The sequence below is a fragment of the Macaca fascicularis genome, chromosome 10 (genome assembly GCF_037993035.2).
Source record: "Macaca fascicularis isolate 582-1 chromosome 10, T2T-MFA8v1.1".
Taxonomy (NCBI): Eukaryota; Metazoa; Chordata; class Mammalia; order Primates; family Cercopithecidae; genus Macaca; species Macaca fascicularis.
This window is the reverse complement of record NC_088384.1, coordinates 77,944,615-77,969,179: the sequence shown is the minus strand read 5'-3', so window position 1 is coordinate 77,969,179 and position 24,565 is coordinate 77,944,615. Positions and strand designations below refer to the sequence as shown.

The following is a 24,565-nucleotide window of genomic DNA, read 5'->3' as shown; positions in this document are numbered from 1 at the left end:
TTCACAATTGCTTCAAAGAGAATAAAATACCTAGGAATCCAACTTACAAGGGATGTAAAGGACCTCTTCAAGGAGAACTACAAACCACTGCTCAGTGAAATAAAAGAGGACACAAACAAATGGAAGAACATACCATGCTCATGGATAGGAATAATCAATATCGTGAAAATGCCATACTGCCCAAGGTTATTTATAGATTCAATGCCATCCCCATCAAGCTACCAACGAGTTTCTTCACAGAATTGGAAAAACTGCTTTAAAGTTCATATGGAACCAAAAAAGAGCCTGCATCTCCAAGACAATCCTAAGTCAAAAGAACAAAGCTGGAGGCATCACCCCCTTCTTCTTAGAAGGGCTGAAATACGCTTTAAGTTAACTTAGGAATGGTTAGAAAAGGTTAAAAAAATGAGAGAACAGTAACAATTAACAAGCTACTAGGGAAGCAGGGAAACTATGGTGATCTGAACATCAGAGATGACCTCCTCTCGTCTGGTTCCCTAGAACCCAGACTCAGGCTTTGGCTTGGGGTGGCCAGACCAGAAGGAAAGTGCCCAATGTGGCAGGAGTCATCTCAGGAGTCATCACAGTCTCATGACTGTGGCACAAGTCATGTTGCCATCCAGCCAATGACTTGTGTTCCAAAAACTGGAAAATACACCTCTTGGTCACTATGTAGATGATTACCACAGGAGCTTATTTTCAGCAATTCAAAAAATTATCCAATTCATGGTTTATTGCTTCTGTTTGTCTGGAAATGGTCAAACAAGTTGATAGTCATCTAGTTTACTCCTGGTAAACTACTTTCCAACAAAACTCCAGGGCTCTGCTGACACCTGCTGGCATTTCATCTATTTTATGTTAAACAACAACAACAAGACAAAGAAGCATTAGTATTTTTCCTACAGTCCTTTGCCCTTGTTATGTTACGTGTACTTTACCTGAACAGTAATAGAAGGGGCCTTTACCATGTCATGAGGAGAGAAGTATGGGCAAGCCATTGAGTGAAAATAAAAATCTCCAACACGAAGAATGTACCACAGAGCTCTTGTTGCCTGTCTGCCCTGCACCAGCTGCTCTGTGACCTTAGGCAAGGCCATTGACCTCACTTTTCATCATTGCAAGAAGAAAGAGGCAGCAACCTTCCCTCCCAGTGCCCTTTAGGGCTTCTGAGGATGCTGGTGGCATTTCCTACTAACTAAAGCATGGGCCCTGTCACTGGAGTGATGGCCTTAAAGGTCACTCTCACTAACCTTTCCATCACAATAAACAAGATTCCTTGCCAGTGTTGTCTGTTCGAAAGATGGATGAAAGTTGTTTAAGCCTCTTCAAAGTGCACCACCACTGTAATTTATCTCGAGAAACAACTAAATTAGAATGATCAGAAAAATCTCAGTGAACAGTCTCAGAAATTGTCCACTTTTTTTTTTTTTTTTTGTCTTAGCAAACTATGGACTTTGTTTTTTGTTTTGGAACATATAATAAGCCTGCAGGTTGAGAAAATGCATCCTAGTTAATGCCAACCCAATTATTTGTGCTTTTTCTGTCTATTCTTGGGAAACTCTGTGTGGGCCTGTGGTTTGTTAGGTCAATAACAGGATATTTGATAGTCTCCAGGGAGTTATAGTCCATATTTAGCCTGACAGAGGAAGTGAGGTCTGCCGATGAAAAATAATTGAGGCATTTCTTTAATTCTACTATTTCATTTCTTCCTCTTCCTTCAGAATCCTGACTCCACCATTATGCTGAGGCTTTCGATGCTATTTACAGCTCTGCTTTTGCTAGTCACAAAAGAAAATTTACCTCTTATAACCCCTGAGCCTTCCCTCAGAAAACTGTTAGGTATGACCAGGATCAGTAAAAACTATTAGATTCACATCCATTAGTTTGCCTACTACTTAAGAAAACAAACAAACAAAAAATCCCAGAAACATAACAAGTGTTGTTGAGGATGTAGACAAATTAGAACCCTTGAGCAAAAGGGTTCCCTTGTTGCATTTGCAGTCCTTTGTTGGTGGGGGGGAAAAATGGTATGGCCACGATGAAAAAGAGTATGGTGTTTCTTTTAAAAATTAAAAAATAGAATTACTTTATGATCCAGAAGTTCCACATCTGGTTATTTATCCATAAATAAGAATGGAAAGCAGTAACTTGAGTTATTTGGATACCAATGTTCATAGTAGACATACGATTCACAATGGACAAGGAGTCCATCAGAGATGAATAGATGAGCGTATTCAGCCTTTAAAAGGCAAGAAATTCCGATACATGGTAGAGCATGGATGAACCTTGAGGACATTATGCTAAGTGAAGAAAGCCAGTCACGAAACGACAAATTCTGTATGGTTCCACTTATATGACGCACCTAGCATAGTCAGAATCATAGAGACAGAAAGGAGAATGGTATTAATATTAATCAAGGGCTGAGAGGAGGGGGGATGGGGAGTTATTTAATGGATATGGAGTTTCAGTTTTGCAAGAGGAAAATAGTTCTGGAGATGACTGTTTATGTTGGTTGCATAACAACGTGAATGTACTTACTGCCACTGAATTTTTCATTTAAAAACGGTGAAGGGATAAATTTTATGTTATATCCATTTTTAACACAATTAAAAGAAATGTTAAACAGCAAAAAACAAAGCAAAACAAAACCATACTCTGTTGGAATGTAGTCATCACCTTTGCCCTTACAGAGATTAAATTGCTTGACTTTTTTAAACCTGGTTCTACTAGGCAGTGCTGTCCAACAGTACCATCTGTGATGATGGAAATATTCTTTATCTGCACTGTCTGAGCCATCAACCCCATATTGGTGTTTAAGCATGTAAAATGTGATTAGTACAAATGAGACACTGAACTTTATTAAATTTAAATAGCCATATGTGACTAGTGGATACCATACTAGACAGTGCAGATAGAGTTTACATCTATATTACTGTCTATTCCAAGATATTTTCCCTTCCTCAGCACTAAGCCATAAATCTAAGCAGTCAGGCTGTAAACCTAAGAAGGTAAGGAATCAGCTTATGTGTGGGCCACAGTTCTATTTAACCCACAATATCAATTTGCTACGAAGTGTTTTGCCAAGGGTGTGATTCTTTTATGGCATTCATTGGCATCAGTTTTTGGACCCAAGGGCAGATTTGGCCTTAATTCATGGGCTAAGCTTTTCTAGTAAATGCCCTTTTAGAGACCCAAATTCCTCTACTGCCATGCACAATCTCCCTTCACTTGTCCTTGTAAATCCATGGAGTGATGGTATGAACTACAAGTGAGGTCCAAGGCCTTATACAGAAATTATGTGAACACATCGCTGTTTGCTCTGATCACCCTGGCAATCAAAGAACATTTTACTTTTTAAGGCTTTGCTGGAAAACACAGTCAGGTAAGATATGTAACAAACTCTTAGATTGAAAGGATCACACAATAAAATTGATGAAACCCTATGCATTTATCCCCTAAAATAAAAATAAATATGTCATTATGTATTGTATAATGCTGGTTGGAAATAACTAAGATTGTCAGCAACTGAAAAAGGGCTTATATTTAAACAAGCCGCAAATGGAAAGCTTCACAAGTCAATCAGTGGGCAGCATTCCTTTGTGGCAGCCCAGAGTTTAATGGCACAAGAGATGGCACATTTGTCTTCATGGAAAGAATGAAAGCTGTTTATTAAAGAATAAAATATGAGCAGGCAAAATATAGATGACTGTGCAACAGGAAAGGGACAAAAGAAGAGTTTGTGTTTTTATTACACAAAATGGATACAATCTATCCAATAAAAACCACTCTATTTAACTCCAGCAGATTTGCTCACCAAGAATATTTTTTTTCTCTTTCAGCAATGGGTAGAAGGCCTGAGATCAATCATACACAACTTCAGGGCCAACAATGTCAGTCCAATGACGTGCCTCAAGAAACAGTGAGTGTTGTTTGCATTACTCTTTCTTCTTGGCAGTTATCAAACAAATGGTCAGATGAAGAGATGAAGTTTAGGTGGTTCCTTCCTCCTCAGGCAAATTCCTACTTGCCTTTCCCTCCATGCTCCTGACCTTGGAGTTGGCCAACACACATCGGTACTCTTCATACCACCTAGAAGGGTACGCATGATAAACCCACAGCCCAAAACCTATATGAAAAGAATAGTTGATGGCCAAAGGACACTGGAACCTGAGTCACTCTGTATCCTGTCAGTTGTGGGTACTGGCTTTTGTGTCCCCAGACTGAGTTTTCTGACAGACAGCTCTGCCCATGTCTGGGGCCATCGCTGAGTGCTGGGATAATTCAATCCTCTGCTGCACAAAACTGAGAAATGAGGAGTGTGGCCAAGAGAAGCACTTGCCAACACACCCATGCTAGAGTGAAAAAGAAGCCTCAGCCCCAAGTGCTGTGCTCCCTGTTTAGCACACAATCAGGAATTCAAAGATACCTCTGAATTTTTTTCTGTAGGATTCAGTCATTTAAAGATTTGATAAAGGATCCAATGGTGATTTCCGAATTTATTGTTTCCATGAAAGAAGGAATTACTCCAGCTTACAGTATCTGAAATCCAGAGGAGTACTACAGTAGTAGATTTAAATCCTACCCAAGTTAACCTTTCAAGGTGACATGAAAATCACCCACAAAGGAATCCTAGCCAAAGTCAAATGTCAGCCAGTTTGAAAAGCAGTGATCCATGAAGGTGGGGGCCATCTGCCTTCACAGGGCCGTTGGCAGGCAGCTGTGAGGTGCCAAGAGTAACCATGTCGAGAAATTGCAGGGATAAGCCTGCATCTCTCAAAATTATGCCCGAGCATCATGAGTGTGATTCATCATACTCACTTGGCAATGGGCCAAGAGGTTAGTCCTAAAGGTACTGTCATGTCTTATCTTCTGGTCATTGTAGCAGGTGCTTACAGGTATAGTCTCTAGGCTATAAATCCGAGCTTCACCATGGCAAATTCTTAGACTTGTTCCTCACTGTCCCCATCAAAATTACCATGCAGATGAAATTGGAAAGTATTCTTTATTCAGTACTACTTACCTTAATTGTTATGGTATCCCTCCAATTTTCTTTCATCCTCTTAGTGGAGGAAAGTTATTTCGTCTTATCTATTTCTATTTGTTGTGCAGCTGCTTCTCCTTTTCCTCTGCAGTTGCCCTGGCATGTGTTTTTAAAGAGAAACCCAGTGGATATTCTGATGTTATGACTTCAGGCACTGATAGTCCTAAAAGGTCAAAAACTTTTAGAAGGCTTACTTATACCTGAGTGACACAAATATCTGTAGCTGACATGAGATCTGGCAACATCCTGCCCAGATCCCTTTATGAAGCTGGTGTTCACCCAACCATCATCTGCCATGGGGATGGGCTCACCAAGGGCTCAGACCTGTCCGCTTCTTCAGAGCATTGCCCTCTGCTGAAGGGGAACTCCCATTCCTGGAAGATTATACTCTTCCCTCCTCTGGCGGGAAGTCCACAGCCAATGATGAGCTGCAATGGGGTACAGTAGGCCATCCCTCTTACTGCCAAATCTGGCACAAATCACATGAGAGTTCACTCACAATCTCACGTGAGTTCAAGCTAAATCAAACTCCATCTGAGACCACAACTTTGCTTAACTCTTTTTTCTGCCCAATCTTCTTCGCTTACTCCCTTCATCCCTAAAACATCCCCTTATTAAAGTAGTTAGTGGTGCGTCTATGAAACTTAAGACAGAAACTTTACCACATCATCATGTTCTGCAGATTGTTAGCACATTTTGATTGGAAACAGTGAGAATGGGAGTCATTAGCAAAGAAGAGTCCTAGCTCCAAAGTACAGATAAAGGTTCTGAGTCTCCTGAAAGCCTGGGGAAAGCAAGGAATTGTTCACCATCAATTTGAGTTGATGAACTAGTCTTACCACTGGAAATTAAGGAGGCACCCATGTGATCAGTACTTGGCAGCACTAGGAGCTGGGAATGATGAGTTCTCATGAGTCCTCAAGACAAGGCTGGCTGGTGTCACCGTGCAGTTGCATTTCCCACCACTTTAATATATTATTACAGAGCAATAATCGAGCAGACCAATCGCAAATAAGTACAAACGATGTGTTTTGCTCATTGCAAGCATGCAGTCATCTCATTTAGCTAGGGTTGCCAGATAAAATAGAGGACACTTAGTTAAATATGAATTTTAGATAAGAAACAAATTATATTTTAGTATAAGTATATCCTATGGAATATTTGGAATATACTTACAGTAAAAAAAAAAGCTGTTTTTCTGAAATTCAAGTTTAACTGAGAGCTCTGTATATTTATGTGCTAAATCTGACAACCCTAAATTCATCTCATAGTACATAATTGTCTGATTTTCAGAACCAATGTTCTTGATTTGAATGAACTTTGTTTTAAAGTTCTTAACAGAATTGAAGCTGTTCACCCTAAGAAACATTAAGGCAGTGTTATTGCTATTGTTTTGCAGCTGGATGAAATTGGCATTTATGACCAACACAAATGGTAAAATTCCAGTTAGGAGGTAAGTAATCATTCCTATCTGCTGTCCATGCCCTGGATCAACCCTTGTGATCCCAAACCAAAGAGAGAACCCTTCACAAGTATTTATGTGTTAAATGCTTTAAAGATATTTCTGGAATCTTAGTTTCAATTGCTTTGACAAATGCTATATTCAGTTGGTAAAAATCATTTACGGAAGTAAAGCTGCATTTTTTTTTTTTTTTGTCAAAATAGGTGGCAAAAGAGGTACTTTGACAACTTAAAATACATCAGAAAATGTAGCACTTTTTTTGTTTTGTTTTGTTTTTTTGTTTTGTTTTGTTTTGTTTTTTTTGAGATGGAGTCTTGCTCTGTTGCCCAGGCTGGAGTGCAGTGGCGAGATCTCTGCTCACTGCACGCTCCGCCTCCAGGTTCACGCCATTCTCCTGCCTCAGCCTCCCGAGTAGCTGGGACTACAGGCACCTGCCATCACGCTTGGCTAATTGTTTTTGTATTTTTAGTAGAGGCAGGGTTTCACCATGTTAGCCAGGATGGTCTTGATCTCCTGACTTCATGATCCACCTGCCTCGTTACAGGTGTGAGCCACTGCGCCCGGCCAGCACTGTTTTTTAAAATCTGCAAATAAGTGGGTTTTTAGGATTTATGTTTCTTTTGCTTATTTGCCCTGAGCAACTGTTAGCTAAACTTAAAGATTATATTGTGCACCTACTGTGGAAGGGTGTGGACCATGTCTTGAGAATTGTGATGCCTCTGAACAGAGCATTTTCATTCTGGGCTTTGCTGCTCATCTGGTGCTCAGGGTAGATAGGGCTCCTCCTCTGGCTTCGTGCTGCCTACTGTACCGTGCTGCCTACGTGTACTGTAACTGACACCACACACTCTGTGGAGCTGTCCTTTCCACTTTTGCCCTGATGCAGGTAACAGTGACAAAGAATAAAAAGGCTTGGGGCTTGGTGCGGTGGCTCACGCCTGTAATCCCAGCAGGATTTGGGAGGCCAAGGTGGGTGGATCACGAGGTCAGGAGATCAAGACCATCCTAGCTAACATAGTGAAACCCGTCTCTACTAAAAATACAAAAAAAAAAAAAAAAAAAAATTAGCTGGGGTTGGTGGTGGGCGCCTATACTCCCAGGTACTTGAGAAGCTGAGGCAGGAGAAGGGCGTGGACCCAGGAGGCAGAGCTTGCAGTGAGCCGAGATCCTGCCACTGCATTCCAGCCTGGGCGACAGAGCAAGACTCCATCTCAAAAAACAAACAAACAAATAAATAAATAAATAAATAAATAAATAAATAAAAGGCTTGGGTGGAATCAAGAATAAAGAAAACATGGACAGGATACGTGCTCCACATGTGTTCTTTGATACTTAGGTAGACAGATTTCACCCTCTGAGAATTCCCCATGCATCCCTCTTTTCTGCTTCTCACGTCCTTCCAGAGGTTAGGGTTTACACATGGTCTCTGGTGCAGTTGGAAACTCTTTCGGCAGCAGTGATGGGAATTCTTTACCACTCTCTAGTACCTTTGTGGTTGGTGTTTGTTTTAAGCATTCATGGAAATTCCAGAAGTTGGGCTGGGTCCCAGGGCATCTGCTGTTCACATGAAGACAGGCGTGTATCTGGATTCATGAACCTAAGCCCATGACCAGAATCAAACATGGGTTCTCCAGATACCAACTCTATCTTCCAGGATTCTCCAGACTCAGGTTTATGTTCACTTCTCTGGACACCACTTTAACAAATAAGCAAATTGACAATTAATAACAAACAAACCCCAGAACTACTAGATGGAATCCTGTCTTAGAATTGATCTTTCTTTCAGAGATGACCAGGTCACCGAGTGCACAGCATCTGTGTAGATGCACGGAGCAGTGGCATGTGCTGGTGGCTCCTGGCCATTTCTGACTCTCCTTTCCCACCTTCCCTTCTCAGCTGTTTCATTCTGCTCTGCAGCTTCCGTTCTGCATCCCTGTGAGACTATCTCCATACTCCCTTGACATTACTCTTTTCATATTTAACAGAATTGTCCCAGAAGTCGTCGTTTTTCTCAGTCTTGTGTATTAAACAATCACGACCTAAAGTATCCATGTGACCACTTAAATATCGAGAAAATGTAAAGCATAGAAGTCATGAAGAAGACCTTGGACAATATATTTTTTTAATTTAACCCTTTATTGAGGGCTTACTGAGTCACAGACCTCATGCATTTGTTGTGGTCTTTCCAAATCTATCTGTAGGATTCTCTGCTTTTATTTCATAACTTGCTAGCAAGTCAACTTTTTGTCTACTTTAGAAGTTTGAAAAAAGCCCTGTTAGCAGCCTTGAATGATGGCTATTGGCAGATACTTTACGCTTATCCTTATTTAAAATCCTTTGCTCAGTAGAGCAATAGCAGAACAATTATTTTAATGTATCCCAGTACCCTACGGCTATTGCATTTTTATTTAAAATCAGACAGCACAAAGCAGTGTGAAGAATAGAAATGTAGGCTGGATGTGTTTTTACATGCCTTACTATCCTGCTTTTTCTTCCAAGATAAGGTTCAGGAAATGGGCAAAGTAGAGACACATAGATTGTGATCAAAGCACTTCTAACCAGCAGTCTTGGTTTCATTTGTATGTATCCTACGAATCAAGTCATTGTCATACAAGCTTTGAAGTCGTTTCTGATTCCATTGATTTTTATCTAACATGTTCACATAAAAAATTATTACCACGTTTTTGTAGAAATAGCTTAGATATTTTGGTGTCTTCTTTAGCTCTCTTTTACATGGACTCCGTGGTACTTGCCAGTATTAACAGGTGTTTGACACAAGGCAGCTGTGATTTGGGGGCAATTTGTTAGAGTTGATGGAAAATTGATACCATGCCAAAAAAAAAAAAAATCAGATAACTCTATTGGTGAATGAGCTGCCAAGAGTTAGGTGGAAATTGTTGTGAATGTTTTAATGGATATGAAGAGTAAATACTATAAAAACGTTATTTCTTCACTATCATTCTGAAGGTTTTAAAATGGAAACTATTAGTGTACTGTCCATAATATTAAAAGAGATCTGGCTTCAGAGTGATTACATAGCTTGGGAAGTGTTCCTGCTGTTTAGCATTAAACCAAAATTTAATATCCAGGAAGTTGCAGGAATAACACATGAAGAAAATCTCCCTCTTCTCTTGTCTTGCTGTGTACATAACCCATGCAGTCTGCCTTTCTCTCCAATTCACAAATTCACACTCAGTTTATCCTCCCACTCAGACCAAAGTTTTGGAAATAACACTTCTCTTTTGCCACCTTCCCTCCTCCCTCGTAACCTGGAGTGGACACCAATGACTAGAAAATTGAGAAATGAGTTGCCAGACATTAGTTGTGGGCAGGGGCTGGAAGAGATCTCAAACAAGATGGCTGTGTTAGAGAAGGCTGAGAGCCGCAGGTGCAGTCTTGGAAGCACTCCTATATAATCAGCCCATCCATATCCTGAAGGCCCAGCAGCGCATGAAGAAGATATGATTCTGCTGGGGCAGTTGCCCCATCCTTCACTGAAGAGTTCTCTGTAAATTTCAGAATGTGGTGTTAAAACCATTATATAGATTGCAGACCCTGTGCCAGCTAGCAAAGAGTAGGACTCCCTTAGTTTATAGGATCGCTGCTGTTTTAGCCACTTGCAAAGTCCCCTGGAATAGAATTTAACCAGGACTCTAATAGGACTGGACACAACTCAGGGGTGTTTGCTTTTGTAGCATTTCTTTTGGGGAATGGGCGGTGGTTTATTTTGATTCAACAAAAACTCACTGAGTACCAGTTAGCTATGAGGCACTAAGCTTATGTGGACATGGGGCTATCTAGAGATTTGAGTAAATCACATTCCCTTTGTAAATACTCTATGTTCCCATGAAACACAGCCACGATATTATCTCTCCTCTTTCCCCGCTCCATCTCCCTTCCCCTTGAGACATTCTTCTACTTTCTATTTTTCGGCATCTGGCCAAACCCTAGCCAAAGATTCAATTCCTGTGTAGGAAATAGAACCTATTGGTACCCAGGTTCTGTTTCACCGGAAAGGCTCAGGCTCCGTACCCGCTGAATTCATGCCCATGTTGATCAGTTTTCATCTTGTTATGCCAGGCATGTCCAAATCTAACAGAGGCTTCAGTTAGCTGGGATACCTCTGCGATTGCTGTGCAGAGATTCTTCTCCTGATAGCAGGTGCCAGATCCTACCAGTCTTACTAGCTAGGTTAACACAAACTTTTTATGAAATAAAAGTCACCCTGAACAGCTACTTTCCCCTAAATTAAAAAGGCGAGAAAATTTTTGTCTTATCCCAATTTAATGTATAAAAATTACATGAACTCTAGAGATGAAAAATATAAACATAGCACCCTCTATACTAGGAATCTTAACCATTTATTGATGTCACATACATATTCTCTCCCATATTTGTAGATTTGTTAAAGAGAATTCACAGGCCTCCTTATATTTGAATACAACTGTCTCAAGAACTCTTAAAAATGTACTTCTTGAAGTGTTCTTGGACCTGGCATGAAACAATAAAGCTGTGAATGAACACATAATTCATTTACCTAAAGCTACTTCTTAGTCTATTTTGGGAAGTCCTACTCTGCCACTGGAGTGGTGCTTTCTCCCACTCACAAAGATGAACTATCAGCACTCTCATTTAGAGCTTGCCTTGTACTTAGCATGGATGGTGGAAAGTACAAAAACGCCGGGCATGAGATGCTGTTAAACATCCTTCTGTGCTCACAGGGGAGGCATTCCAAAGCCAGCCTTCATGGATAGAAGTAAAATTCCATCCTCAAGTCAAGCTGGACTTCTGAATGTCGAGTTAAAATTAAATTATCATGGTAACACAATCAGGGAGCGAGTGAAGCCTCCTTGGTGGCTAAGGTATGGGTCAGAGATAAGTTTGGTGTTCCAGGGCATCAAGTCCTCTGCTTAATAGCTTTCATTCTGAGTGGCACCAACACATTTATAATGGAGAGTCTCTCCTACTTTTATCATTACCAGAAAGTGTATTCATCAAGGTGTTATCTATTCTACTAGTCTTGGTGCTCACTGTTCTAGTTAAAAGGCTATCCAAAAATACTATGTCTTGGGGTATTACCGAGATTTGTTGAAACGTTGGATAATTGTTCCCCTTCCCCCTCACCCAGCCCATCATTTTCATAATAAAGTCCTTAATCCTTGAGGCAGCTGACATTTCAGAGGGGCTCAAGGGTGTTTAGCTTGAAAACAAGAACAAAATATGTCTGTTCACACCTGTGTCAACTGTGGTTAAGTGTGGGAACCAGGATAAGGAAAACTGAAGGCATGGGTTGAGTTGTAAGGGGCCATCTCCTTTTCCCCAGGCCAAGATATCGTCAACATGAGGGTTTGTTCTAGAGCTACTGTCTTATCTGTCACATTCCTTTTGCATAAGAAGGTAATTTGGTAGCATCAGAATTTATCATTGTTTTTGTCCAAAAATTTGTATACCAAGCCGGGCGCTGTGGCTCACGCCTATAATCCTAGCACTTTGGGAGGCTGAGGCGGGTGGATCACCTGAGATCAGGAGTTTGAGACCAGCCTGACCAATATGGTGAAACTCCATCTCTACTAAAAATATGAAAATTAGCTGGGTGCGGTGGTGTGCACCCGTAGTCCTGGCTACTCAGGAGGGGGAGGCAGGAGAATTGCTCAAACCTGGGAGGCGGAGATTGCAGTGAGCTGAGATAGCGCCACTGCACTTCAGCCTGGGTGACAGACTGAGACTCTATCTCAAAAAAAATCAATTAGGAAAAGAGGAAGTCAAATTGTCCCTGTTTGCAGATGACATGATTGTATATTTAGAAAACCCCATCGTCTCAGCCCAAAATCTCCTTAAGCTGATAAGCAACTTCAGCAAACTCTCAGGATACAAAATCAATGTGCAAAAATCATAAGCATTCTTATACACCAATAACAGACAAACAGAGAGGCAAATCATGAGTGAACTCCCTTTCACAATTGCTTCAAAGAGAATACCTAGGAATCCAACTTACAAGGGATTGTAAGGACCTCTTCAAGGAGAACTACAAACCACTGCTCAGTGAAATAAAAGAGGACACAAACAAACGGAAGAACATTCCATGCTCATGGATAGGAAGAATCAATATCGTGAAAACGGCCATACTGCCCAAGGTAATTTATAGATTCAGTGCCATCCCCATCAAGCTACCAAGGACTTTCTTCACAGAATAGGAAAAAAACTACTTTAAAGTTCATATGGAACCAAAAAAGAGTCCTCATTGCCAAGACAATCCTAAGTCAAAAGAACAAAGCTGGAGACATCACGCTACCTGACTTCAAACTATACTACAAGGCTACAGTAACCAAAATATCATGGTACTGGTACCAAAACAGAGATATAGACCAATGGAACAGAACAGAGCCTTCAGAATTAATGCCACACATCTACAACTATCTGATCTTTGACAAACCTGACAAAAACAAAAAATGGCGAAAGGATTCCCCATTTAATAAATGGTGCTGGGAAAACTGGCTAGCCATATGTAGAAAGCTGAAACTGGTTCCCTTCCTTACACCTTATACAAAAATTAATTCAAGATGGATTAAAGACTTAAATGTTAGACCTAAAACCATAAAAACCCTAGAAGAAAACCTAGGCAATACCATTCAGAACATAGGCATGGGCAAGGAATTCATGTCTAAAACACCAAAAGCAATGGCAACAAAAGCCAAAATTGACAAATGGGATCTAATTAAACGAAAGAGCTTCTACACAGTGAAAGAAACTACCATCAGAGTAAACAGGCAACCTACAGAATGGCAGAAAATTTTTGCAAGCTACTCATCTGACAAAGGGCTAATATCCAGAATCTACAAAGAACTCAAACAAACTTACAAGAAGAAAACAACCCCATCAAAAAGTGGGCAAAGGATATGAATAGACACTTCTCAAAGGAAGACATTTATGCAGCCAATAGATACATGAAAAAATGCTCATCATCACTGGCCATCAGAGAAATGCAAATCAAAACCACAATGAGATACCATCTCACACCAGTTAGAATGGCAATCATTAAAAAGTCAGGAAACAACAGATGCTGGAGAGGATATGGAGAAATAGGAACACTTTTACACTGTTGGTGGGACTGTAAACTAGTTCAACCATTGTGGAAGACAGTGTGGCGATTCCTCAAGGATCTAGAACTAGAAATACCACTTGATCCAGCCATCCCATTACTGGGTATATACCTAAAGGATTATAAATCATGCTGCTGTAAAGACACATGCACACGCATGTTTATTGTGGCACTATTCACAATAACAAAGACTTGGAATCAACTCAAATGTCCGTCAATGATAGACTGGATTAAGAAAATGTGGCACATATACACCATGAAATACTATGCAGCCATAAAAAAGGATGAGTTCATGTCCTTTGCAGGGACATGGATGAAGCTGGAAACCATCACTCATAGGTGGGAATTGAACAGTGAGAACACTTGGACACAGGAAGGGGAACATCACACACCGGAGCCTGTCATGGGGTGACAGGAGGGGTAGGGATAGCATTAGGAGATATACCTAATGTAAATGATGAGTTAATGGGTGCAGCACACCAACATGGCACATGTATACATATGTAACAAACCTGCACCTTGTGCACATGTACCCTAGAACTTAAAGTATAATAAAAAAATAAAAAATAAATGTGTGTCCCTCCAGTGTCCCTTGCCCCTTGTTCTCCCAAGCACCAGGGGACCCCTGGTCTTAGATTCAAGTTGCATCACTAGCATAACCAGCTCCGGGAACCAGAGGGACACTGGAGGAACTAGTTTGGGAAATGAAAAACATCAGCAAATGAGAAGTAATTTTATTCTCCTTTTCCTTTTACCCTAGTCTCACTCTCCATAGTAGGACCTGGATCTTTGCATCAGAGAAAACATAATGAACAATAACTCTAATGTGTCTTTCTTTCTTTTCTGCCCTAGTATTACTAGAACCTTTGCATCGGGGAAAACAGAAAAGGTGATCTTTCAAGCACTCAAGGAGTTAGGTCTTCCCAGTGGAAAGGTATTCATTAACTTAACAATGTATTTCTAAAACCATTTTGTTTATTTATCTTCTCATATGTAATGAGCTAGATTATTTATATTAAACTGATCTCAATTAGATTTGGAATTATGTGTCAGTGACATATAGTACAGTTAATTTTCTTTTCTTTCTTCTTCCTCCCTCTCCCTTTCTCTCTCCCTCCCTCCTTTCCTTCCTCCCTTCCTTCCTTTTGTTTCCTGGGCATTTTAACCTAAATCTCTAAAAATGTAAATAGTTTGCTTCGAATGATTTTTGTTACCTTTCTTAAGAAAGAGAAATGAAGGCCAGCTCGCTGTGTTACACAGTTTATTTTAAAGAAGCTCACCAACACTGCCTCAACCAGGCACAACATTAGCATGAATAAGTAACTAATAAATTCAGTTCTACAAGGTGGTTGTGCAATATTTTGTGAAGCATCTCTCCCCACACCATTTGTATTCATGGCCCTTCAAATTTAAAAAAATTGAAATTAATTTATTGACTTCAAGAAAGATTGAAGCCTGGTACTATTTTAATAAGTCCTATTTGAAATATAAATTTCAGTATGAAAAGTAAAATCTTACATGGTTACCCTAAGCCCCTTCACATGGTCTTGTGAAAATTCACTAAATAAGCATAATTAAACCTTGGGCTTGATTTATTCAGCATCCCTCAGGCAGACACTTTTCTCCCTCAAGGTGAGTTGGAGGAAATGTTTATAGTCATTCTTTGGGGTATTTCCCAGAGCAAGCCCAGCTGTAGCCAGGTGTTCACACACACAGAATCTGGCAGCGTGATAACTAGAAAAACTGATGTGCACGCACTGTTTTTTAGGGAGATGGCCTGGCAGTGCCTGCAAGTTGGCCTCCGGGCTTCTGTCAGCAGGAATCAGAGATGAAGGCCCTGAGTCCAAGTGGTCTTCACCTTGCTTCATGAACCTTCATAGATTCTCACCCTCCAAGGGAAAAAAGGTTCTGTGATTCATAACATGATTTTGTTCCTTACAGAATGATGAAATTGAGCCCACGGCATTTACTTATGAAAAGTTCTATGAACTGACACAAAAGATTTGTCCTCGGACAGATATAGAAGATCTTTTCAAAAAAATGTAAGTTCCACATATGAGGAAGTGTCATATAAATATTATCACTGTCCTTTTTTATTTTTAAAACGTTTTTGTCCTATTTTAATATAGTATGTTGGTAGTATCTAGGAATATCTAGTCAGGGTTACATTTTTCACCCCATAGTTTATCAGTGTAAAAGTTCACTCTGAGTTTTTGAGAAACTTTTACATACATTAATTGCAGCACCTGGAACTTTTTTTTTGCATTGGCTTTACTAACTACCTACAATTTTAACCTGCTCCTTTAGGTATTAACCCATTATGTGAACTAACTAGATTCAATTTGGAATGTTAATATGTTTTTGAAAATTTCATTCATTCCAATTATTTCAAATGGATGACTTACATGTTGTTTTTGAAGTAACATCTTCTGAAAATGGTAAAAAATAAAATAAAAAAATAAATTTGCAGACATTTTCTGTGACCTAGTGGGAGTGTTTTCTTTCTTTTGTTGTTGTTGTTGTTGTTGTTGTATTTTTCTCCCCTTATGAACAGTCTCTGGCCATTTTAAGAATTCACCACTACTTCAGGGTTAGAAAATAAGTTTAGAATTATCATCAACAAATGTCAACATGTAAATCGTACCTACTGTAGCATCATATACAAAAACTTACTTTTTCTAATAAATTTCTTTTCAGCAATGGAGACAAAACTGATTATTTAACGGTAGACCAATTAGTGAGCTTTCTAAATGAAGTAAGCTTTTTCATACATTAACTCCATAAAGTCTGTGTGCAGTGGCTTGCCTTCTCTGGTGTCCTCATTGCATGCCTGCATCATATGCCCTTATTCGCTTTGCTTCTGACCTGCTGATCTTTCCATTATGGCTTTACCAGGTGCAAAAATCAGCTGCTGCCCTGTGTGTTCATGTGCTTTCTTCACGTTGGCTTTGCACACCGCTTTTTGTTGGTTTCTGGCTGTTATATGTAGCTCTGGTTCTGTGTGTATGTGTGAATTGTATAATATATTCATTTAAGTAAATGTGTCTTTGTTTTTGCAAGATGATATTTAAGGTACTTTTTTTTCTATTGATCTCATTAAATAGAAAGAGAATGGATTGAGTTTACTAGACTGTAGTTGGATTCTCCATTGCTAACTTTATCTCATACCTTTGCATGGACTGGAAAGCTTTATTTTTGTCTTTTAATGGATTGCATGTAAGAAAAATATGTTGGCTCAAATAGAATATTTTGACAACAAGCAAAACACTTGAGTTCCTGGGTGAAAATATATTGAGTTTTAGGCCAATAGGATTGCAGGTTAAATTTGTACTTTTTCTTTTTATAACAAGCTCAGAGCTAATTTTATAATGTGATTAACTTAACAACCAAAACTGGTTGATAAAATTTGCTTAAGCACAAGAGAAAAACATTTTAGAACAAAAAAAGTTTGCAACTTTTATTACAACTAAAATGAACTGCTTTTTTCTTCACACAAGCAAAAAATGTTTTCCCTTCAGTGAAACCCATCAAGAATCTTGTTAATCCAAAATGGAAAATTCACTTTTTTTTCTAACACGTTAATAAGAGTTTAAGTGAAGGATGGACAATACGCTTTTGTTTCAAAATAATTTAAGTTAATCATTATACCATATAAAGAGAAAATGCCAGAAAAGACGGTATCATGACAGATAAAAGGTATTATCTTAAGAAAAGATAAAAAGGCAGACCTTAATTTGCCACTTCATAGAGACAAATTACATCTTCTTTTCTTTCCTTGTGAAGGTTCAGTGACTTCAAATTTATAAAGGTTGCACTTTAGAAACTATGTTAACTAAAGTGTAAATGCACTGATGCAAGAAAGAGAAAGTCCTACCCCACATATCAGACAGATGCCTCTCAAATAATCCTTCATGTACAATACAGTGTTCATTTTACTTGAAAACATTTCAAGTTTTTCCACTCCACTGGTTTTTCGTCATATAAATACAATGTTCATAATCTTTACCCAGATATTATCCACATTCTTATGTCACAGCTGCTCAGAAGTTAAATTGCCTTGTTTGTTTCTTTAACCCCTTCCCCCTCTTCTGCCTTTTGTTTTTTGGTTTCTTGTTTTGTTTTGTTTTATGTCCCTTGGCTTCTTCATGCACTTTGGTTCATTGATCATCTTAGGTTTGGTGAGGTGAAGAGGGAAGACAGTTTAGTGTAAAGGAGAAAATCTACCACATCTTCAGTTTGCCACTTTCCAAGACAAGGCCTCTTGTGCTCTTTGGGATGAAGCCCTCTATTAAACATTACAGAGACCTTAATGCTGCATTTCACTGTTCAAAGGATGAAACAACTCTGAGGTCCTGAGGATACGTGCAGTATTTATAGGCTCTTATCTGATGCATTTCCTTTTATGCGTTGTTTTTGTTGGTGTTCCCAATAGTCACTCCTGTAATTCTTGGACATAACATTTAATTTTTAAAAAATATCACCATCCATACTTTCTTGTTCTGCCATTCAGATTCTTTCTTAAAGTATTTATTATTTGTCAACCTTTTATCACTCACTATTACAGTAGACAATAGCATTCTTTTTTTTTTTTTTAATACTGTTTCCTTCTATTTGATGTCCTATTCACATTAAGGAAGCACCTTAAATTTTGGGGTATGACTGATGGAATCAGTGTGATTCTAGATTTCTTTAGATCATAGAGACTCTAAGACTGCTCAGGAAGGATTTATTTTTAATCCAAGTGTCTACCCTGAATGTCTTCCTTTTCTATCCTAGTGAACTCAACTGGAAGAACTAGACAAAAAACTTGAATGTCTGCTTGAAGAAGGCTTGTCAAACATAGAGAACATTCTACCTGTTCCTTGCACCCCCTCTTTTGAGTCCTACCCTGGACCCTCTTACCTCTCCAAAATCAACAACACCCCTTGGGCAGAACAACTTCAAAAGGAGACAGAGAGAGCTCACTCAAGAAAGAATGAGCATTGGAATGTAAGAGTCTATGACTCCAAAAGTTTAAACCTAAACATTTTCAAAATGCCTTAGCCACATAGTCTCAACAAGCCAGTATCCAACACTGCATTGGAAGCCCCTGTGAAGGTTCCTTGTGAAGGTTCAATGGCTTCAGATTTATAAAGGTTGCACTTTAGAAACTATGTTAACTAAAGTGTAAATGCACTGATGCAAGAAAGAGCAAATACTACCCCACATATCAGACAGATGCCTCTACTTTTAAATCCTTTGAGTACAATACAATGTTTATTTTACTTGAAAACATTTCAAGTTTTTCCAGTCCACTGGTTCATATAATGAGACAAAACAAAAATAAAAATAAAAAATAAGCAAGTCCCATGAACACTGGAAAGGACAGGGTCCTAGTCTCATTTGCAGATGCTGATTGTCTACCCTGATATAAACAATTCAACGGAAAAACTCTTTGAAGTAGTTAGAGAGTTCAGCAAGGTAACCAGAGAAACAATGAGCAAAGCAAAAAACCAGGAGACACACATACACTACCATTAACCAGTTAGAATAGATAGTAGGAAAACCTAAATCCCATTTATATTAGCAAAAGACATGCTGGCTCCTACCACCTTCCAACTGGTAAATGCCTTCACTCTTTCTATGAAAGTTTTTATTCATATACTTATGTGTATCTTCAGGGGGCTGCAAGGAGAGGAGAGACTATATATATATAGTCCACTTACTGCTTTGTTCACCCTATAGGGTGACCTCCTCCCTATCTACGCAATCAACACTGACTAGCTTTTCAGTAGTAGCTTTAGACCTGACTCCTCATTGGCTTCTCAGTATCTCCTTGTTCGTTGCTCCCCAAAGTGTGATCCATGGACCAAGAGCATCGGCACCTCTTGGGAGCTTATTAGAAATGCAGAGTCTTGGGTCCCACCAAGACCTCCTGAGTCAGAGTCTGAATTTAACAGGATCTCCAGGTGATTTATCTACAGGTTCAAGTGTGTAAAGCACCATCCTAGTGGATTACTGGATTCCTCCTTGGAATGTTTAGTGTGAGTGAGAAGAATATGAGAGTGAGGTACACCTTCTGTTATTCTCCACTAAGAATTTAGCCATAGGAATCCACCACTCAGAGCTAAAATTTTGCCACATCTATGTCTCTTAGTCTCATCCAATGGACTGAGAGAAATCTTCTTTGCCTATATTATGAAAATAGCAAACTAGAGTCCAGGAGGGATAGCAGAGGCACTTAATGTGAACTGCCACATGGTGAGACACTACTACTAGCTCAATTGCTTGTATGTGGCAAGACTAGTTAAAATCTCTTGGCTTTGGTTAGTTTTACCTCCCTTTCCCTATTCCTAATGAGAAGCAAAATTGATTTTTAGTTTTACCTTCATTCTCTGTTTGACTTCTTACAAAGATGATAACTAGGGTCCTGTAGAATCGGGAGATAGGTTGAGGGCAGGAGAGAGAGATCAAAATAAGGAAGAGAGGAAAAAGGTCCACAGGAATCAAGAAGCAGCTTTACTTTCTTGTTGCTGGTAATCTTCCCCCTTCCTCACACATATCATAGGATCACAGCAGGGTTCAACCTGACTTTTTTCTTTTTGCAGATGAAAGAATATTTTAAAAGGACCCAGGATCTCTTTCCTTTTACAAGATCTTTATGCTTTAAACGCACAGGCAGAGAGAGAAGGAGGGTATTTAGTCTTATGAATTAGCTTATCCTTGCCAATTATTCCTTCTATATTTAAAAAATATCATTTATGTCAACATTCATCTCTCCCAGTGCTACTTGGATTGAAGCCAGATGATGCCTCTTCTCAGTACCAGTAAGGACATAATACTGGAGTTCTGTTCATCTCCTCCTTACTTACTTGGACACAGTTCTGTGACCTCTTTTTGGAAGTCATTTAGAATCTCATTTTACAAAGCACTGGATACCATGGGGTGAATAACCTGAGTACCTTGTTTCCCCAAATCCTACCTGAAAACTGTTGGTTCCTCAGAGATGTGAAGCATTCACCTCACTGTGCTTGTGTCTATGTTGAACTCTACCACAGCCTTATTACTGTGAGATCAGCTGGAAATGATCCTTCTCCTCTTGTTTTTTCATATGAAAATAATAGTTTTCTGACTCTAACGTAAATCTTACATTTGTTTCCTTTCCTTTGGATTACCCAGATTGCTTTATGCTACCTTTTTGAAGCATGAAGGTTTTAGGGAGAGCTGAAGATTGTTGTCTAGTGGAGCAGAAGCAAAGACAAATGCAATTTCACATTGTCTGTGCTTCATGCTTATTTGCTGCAAATGTAATTTTCAGAATATGATACATCCATTTTAGGACTTGGTTTTCCTGGCTTTGGCTTCTCATAGGCAGGATGATCTAATGAATATCATACCCTCTGACTAAATTTTAATTGTGTTTAATTGGGAGGACATCTGAAACACTGAACATTCTTCTCTCCTTCTGGGACTTAGGTACTTTTCTTTTTACTGATATGCAAATATGTTAAAATGCCTACCTTTATATGTTAGGTAAAGTGATTCTTATACTTGAGCACATCAGAATTACTCAGAAGTCTTATGAAAAACACAGATTAATGGATTCCACCCCAGAGATCAGTAGATTCAGTAGATCTAGGGAGGGACCTGAGAAGCTGCATTTCTAGCAAGTTGCCAGGTGATGGTGAGGCTGATGCTATCATCCACAGATTACACCTCAGGTAGTACCTTGTCAGAATACACAAATGCATGTATATTTAGAAATGCACAAAAAATGTCTGAGTTTTCTCTCCTTTCCTAATTTTTTCTCTTCTCTCTCCTGTAGCTGAATCCCTTTTTCCTTCATTTTTTAATTCATATGGATTTGCCCCATCATCTCACTGAGTTCAGAATATTTACCAACAAACATATTTTTTTTAAAAAAACTTAATTTTAATAAGGAAGAGAAAGTGGCCAACTATGAACATAACAGTGCTGGGGTCTAAAAAGGACCTTTTTCATCCTGTATTCATCTTCTTCCATGGTATTATTTATGGAGATGTGAGAAGGGATGTGCCTAGAAAGATGGGTTTTTTGTTGTTGTCAGTTTGTTTGTTTTTAAAACAATGCATTCTCACCAGAAGGATGGAGCTCCTTGTTTCCTTGAGTAGTGGGCTCCATTGCATGATGACATCAATTTCCTGAACAAGGTGTAGCATGCCTTCACTTGCCTGGCATTCCATGGTCCACTTCACAATCCTCTTTCTCTGCATATCCCATAACTTTTGTTCCTGGTGGCCTCAAGGCCTGCTGTTAATATAAGTTTCTGTTCTAGCATATGCATGAATGTGAGCTGTTGTGAGCCCTAATTTTTTAGATTACAACAGAAGCATGCTTCATTGGGATAAGTTGATGAAATTTGATATTGATTCCTTATGAGTTAATGCTCTTAACTCAGTGGGGGAGAAGGGGACCCAGAAAAGGCTGGGCCCCGTATGCATGAGGAAATGACATCCAAGTGCTCTGTTGGCCAAAAGCATTCATTCTGTGTATAGCTCACTTTTCCAATGCCCATTCCAAAACAAATAGGGAAGGGAAATCCATATGAACTTTTAACAGTTACTTTTTAAATAACTTTCCAACAATGTTTTTCAGTCTGTGCATATATTTGGGTAAAGAGTTGTCACCAAGGTCCTCTTTATTGACCAGGTTTTGCTCACATCTGCTTATCTGTCATTATTCCATTGAAGTTTGCTTTATTTATTCATGTATTCATTTATTTATATAAGGGATGACCGGGGACACAGTGCTGTCCTCTAATCCTCAGTGAACAGAAAGGAAGTTTATTGGACCCACTGCCTACACACACACACACACAATTGGAGCTGAGTCAGTTAGTAAACTAGATTTTTCATCATTGCCATGAAGTTAGGATGACATCACTGCAGGGACAGCATTGCTCCTGGTGCCTCATGTCATAGCAGGAGCTCCTTAGGTGTCGATTTGAAAACAGTAATGTCACCAACCTCTTAAGTCCTGTAGTCATTCATGGACCCTCTGCCCAGAGAATTCTATATTGTTTATAGCTTGTAAATATGCTTGTGCTGATTAATTTTCATCATTGCGATTGGTTCATTTTGAAAAAAATAGTTACTCAAGAAAATGAAATTTGTTGAGGGCCCAAGAAATCATGGATTGACGTAGAAAGCTGTTATGAAAATGAGATAATGTTTGCCTGTGTAACATTAGGATTTTTCTTGTTACTACTTCTGGGGTTTTGGAGGGGCACTTAAATTAGTATATTACCTATTTATTTGAACTATTTTGGGGGGTTGGTGTTTGCTTTTTTAAAATATTTTGACCTCACATTTTATAGACATTTATGCCAAATGCCTTCCCTGTTGTGTGGGAACTGGAAGACAGTACAATTGACATGCACACTGTATTACGTGTCCTTCAACTTTTGAAGGGGAAAAATGTATTCTCTCTCTCTCTAGTTCAGGGAGACTAACCCAAAGTACTTCCAAATCTGGACTTTTTGAAGTGTATTTTAAGGAGAAAGGCAGGAAGGCAGTGAAGTCCTATCTTTGTAATTATAAATATGATAGTCTAGATATACTTTGTTTTATAAATTATAAACTTAGTAATGTCTAATGCCTCAAGGCCAAGAAATAGCAACCTAAATGGAGTTATTTTCTTATCATAGCATCAACGAGATCCTCGATTGAATGAAATTTTATTTCCATTTTATGATGCCAAAAGGGCAATGCAGATCATTGAGATGTATGAACCTGATGAAGATTTGAAGAAAAAAGGTAATAAACATGAAAAAGGACTTTTTTTCTTTAAAACAAGAAAATATGCAACTTTTAAAGCCTTGATTTCTTTAAAGATATCTGTAACTGCTTTGGAACTCCCTAGAGCCATGGATTGATGACTGATTTTTTTTTTCTACTCTTAAGTTCATATATATTTTAGCTTTCATCAGAATTAGCCTATGTTGACTGAAGTATATTGTGAAATTTATTGTATTATTAAATATATTATAGTGCTATTTCCCCATGTACTTTCTTATATTAGATTATGGTATTGCATATTGCTTGAAATATTAAAACAACCAATACAGTCTCTACTTGCAATCTTTGAAAATAATTTCTGTCATATAAAAACTTACATGTCTTCTTTTTCTCCCTTTTGTTTTGCCAAGCCAAATAAATTTAATATGTGATTTGATATGCCCTCTCACTGCTCACTTAACCTCTGGTATGAAAGATAAATACAATTAATATGAAGTTAAATAGGAATCGCCTTAGCTAATTGCTGGTGTTTCTGGACCTTGGCCCGTTTCAAAGAAACTTTGGAAACAAAGGGTTGTTCTCTCAAATATTTGTCAAAGGAAAGGCATGGGGAGAAATTTTAAAATCAGTCCCATAGCAGTGAGAAATGCCTGCAGAACGTGGGAGGGAGAGCTGGGGGTACCTGAGCTAGAGCCTTTGGTCTTATGTCTCAGTGGAGAATTTAAAGAGATGAAAGTTCAAGTTCCATCTGTCCCATATGTCCATGAATCTCAAGGCCTCAGTTTCCTCCTTTTTAGAATATATATTTTTCTTTATATCTAATGCCAGTGAGTGTGGCTGAATGGTCTATATGTTATCTGGATCCTCTTTATAGATATGCCTGGCCCTCTGCACTGCATGATTTCACCCCTGATATTTTTCCAAGCCCAGTAGTTTTCTGTTTGGTTGTAGTTGTGCATTTACACTTTCTGCTATGGCTGAAGATACCTGTTTTGCAAGAACGCTTCATTCCTTCCCTCTCTGTCAATATTCTGAATACCGTAATTTATTTCACGTCGCTTATGATTACAGCAAAGGGTGGTACAACTTGGTAGAAAATCTAACACTTTATAGTGGCAGGAGGTGATATGATTCTTGTCACTTCCTTGTGACCTTGAGTTAGGAACTAGCCTCCTGGGGCCTCATTTTCCCTTCTTGTAAGGTGGTGG

The 24,565-nt window shown here is 38.9% G+C and overlaps 1 protein-coding gene across 44 annotated transcripts in view; it reads left to right on the top strand.

Annotated features, from left to right (window-relative positions):
* PLCB4 (phospholipase C beta 4) overlaps window positions 1-24,565 on the top strand; it is a 409,930-nt gene that overhangs the window by 287,657 nt on the left and 97,708 nt on the right. For 29 of the 44 annotated variants that reach the window (XM_015457802.4, XM_065522770.2, XM_065522786.2 and 26 more), the window contains 6 exons: window positions 3,840-3,919; window positions 6,441-6,494; window positions 14,455-14,536; window positions 15,544-15,644; window positions 16,300-16,357; window positions 23,267-23,375. In XM_015457802.4, the coding sequence (XP_015313288.2) occupies window positions 3,840-3,919; window positions 6,441-6,494; window positions 14,455-14,536; window positions 15,544-15,644; window positions 16,300-16,357; window positions 23,267-23,375 (484 nt within the window). The remainder of the gene's footprint in view (window positions 1-3,839; window positions 3,920-6,440; window positions 6,495-14,454; window positions 14,537-15,543; window positions 15,645-16,299; window positions 16,358-23,266; window positions 23,376-24,565) is intronic. The other 15 variants (XM_074004802.1, XM_074004805.1, XM_074004796.1 and 12 more) reach the window with 3 other exon arrangements.